This window comes from Phalaenopsis equestris, unplaced genomic scaffold, assembly GCF_001263595.1.
Source record: "Phalaenopsis equestris unplaced genomic scaffold, ASM126359v1 Scaffold234292, whole genome shotgun sequence".
In the NCBI taxonomy this organism is placed as follows: domain Eukaryota; kingdom Viridiplantae; phylum Streptophyta; class Magnoliopsida; order Asparagales; family Orchidaceae; genus Phalaenopsis; species Phalaenopsis equestris.
In genome coordinates, this window is record NW_018252212.1 from 4728 (window position 1) to 7051 (window position 2324).

General features: G+C 35.5%; 1 protein-coding gene across 1 annotated transcript; it reads right to left on the reverse strand.

Moving 5' to 3' along the window:
- Nucleotides 1-863: 863 nt before the first annotated feature.
- Nucleotides 864-1458, reverse strand: LOC110038914 (the record flags this gene model as incomplete). The annotated part of the gene is made up of 2 exons (XM_020743839.1): nucleotides 1204-1458; nucleotides 864-1097 (listed from the first exon to the last, which is right to left on the reverse strand). Coding segments are annotated over exons 1-2 (489 nt in total), but the record flags the coding sequence as incomplete, so codon positions are not given.
- Nucleotides 1459-2324: the final 866 nt, after the last annotated feature.

A 2324-nucleotide genomic window follows, 5' to 3' on the forward strand; every position in this document is an offset into this window, starting at 1 on the left:
ATATATATATATATATTATTCATTGCATATGTTATTTTACACATAGTTCTTGCTTTTGTAGCCTTTCTCAGAATTGAGAGAAACCAAAATTCATTTGTTTTCTCAATCAATTGCCTAAATTTGCATTCATAATTGTGAAAAAAATTTCAACTCATTTTCAGTAAACTGTCATGCCAGGAATGTAATCTGATACCAAATGTAATACTATTTGATTCTGTTTAAGAAGACATAATCAAAATATCTTTCGGAGTCATATGAATGATCCATATATCTGAATATTCTTCCATATGTCAATACTAGATACATATCACTGAATCTCATTTGCATATCATTCAACTGGTGATCTACTGTCAGTATCCATGTCAAAATGGTAAGCTATATAAAGACTAGCCTCACCTTCTAACATATCACCGAAAAAGTAGAAATAGCTTTTCCTAAATATATATTGAGGTGTGTTATCTTTAAATAACTTATACCTCATAAGGCTATAAATTCTTTATCTCAGGATTAGGCTTAAAACGGAATGGCACCTTATCTTCATTCATTCTCCTGAGAGTTATAGAAACTCTCGTATATAGTACCCCAGGGATGCAGTGTTTAGCTAGATCAGCGTCGTTACCTTTCAGAACCAAAACTGGTCCCACGAGTAAAGGGATCTCCACAGAACCTCAAAATTCTCCATCACCGATAATCTGGATTTCCATCCCAAACATAATGTTGCATTTGTTTATGAATGAGACTGTGCAGAATGGTCTCGCAAAATCATGATGATCAACGTGTGGAGGAATACAGTCACCAGCCTTGTAGATACTAACTATGAAGCTATTGAGAATACAATTTGCTGGTAAGATATGTCAAGTCACCAATTGTTTAATCATCCTCTTTATGAACGATGGTAAAGGATCAACTTTATCATGGCGAATTATTCCAGGCAGATTTCCTTCCTTGTCCTGAGCAAAATTATAACAGCAACCATACTGTATTGTAAGCTTTCTTTTACCACATTTCCACTTCCTGGGCTCGGAATATGTTCTTCTTCTTAACCGACCAGCTCGCCCTATATCTCTTTCCAAAAAGACATGCTTCACAATATCATCCTGCTCGTTGCTAGTGAATACATTGGTGTGAAATTCTAATCCTTCAAGTATATTAACATATTTTCTTTGAAGCCTTTGAAAAATGCTCAAAGTTTTATTTTCTCACTTTCTCATATTTCTCCAGCTCATGTTCCAGAATAATTTGTAAAGAACGCGTTCTGCTTACAAATTGAGGAATATAAGGCTCAACTTCCATAGATCTTTCTTCAGTCTTTTCCTTCTTAGAAATCACCTTTTCTTCAGCCTTCACGAGTTGAGGTAGAACTTCAACTGGCTGATCAGAAGTTTTCCATTTTAATTTGATTGCCATTTGTGTAATAACATCTTCATTTTCCTCTTGTTTTTTTAACTGCTCCAGCATCTTGGATGTGGCAGTTTCAGTTTCTTTTCTGCATGCGAGTGAGTGTTGTTTTACCTTCCGGCTGAGCGTCGGTAGGGGTAGCACCAACAAGCTCGCCCTTTGAAGTCATTACCATTGATTTGATTCGATCAACCGATTAATCACAGCGTTACTCAATTCTGCTTCAACAATTTTTTCTAACTTTCTTTTCTTCGTAGCGGTGAATTGATTCTTACTTCTGAATTTTAGTACAGGTTTTTGCTCACAAAATTCTTCTTTATTAACCACGGTTAAGGCCGAACTTTTGTAATCCAGTTCGGTCTGGTCAAAGTTGAGATCAAATTCGATCACTCCCCCTTCTTCGAACTTCTATTTGTTAAGGGCAAAACCCATACAATTCTTGAAAATAAAAATCAGTCTTCCTCTTGACATTTTCCTGCAGCAAAACAGGAAACCAATCAGTATGTCAGAACGGACTCAAGCAAGAACAATATGAATTCTTTAATTATTTAGTGGAAAGGAAAAGTGTCATGTCATATACATAGAATTATACAGACAGATTCTTTTCAAAATAGTTTCTTGTATTCAAGTATATTTTCTTAGAATTTTAAATTCAGACCCAGTTACAACTAGAACATCAGTGCTTCTAAGAACAAGTCTCTATTTCTAGAGTTTGCTCTTTCGAAACATCATGACGCGTAGTACTTTTTCAGATATCATCCATTGATGGGAATCATAGGTCGTTCTCCTTGACAATCTAATAATTGATAAGAGCCTCTAGAGTAAACCTTCTCAACGATGAATGGTTTTTCCCAGGTTGGTTCAAATTTCCCTCCTATTTTGCGCTGTGCAAGAATAGGTTTTCTAAAGACAAGAACCAAGTCACT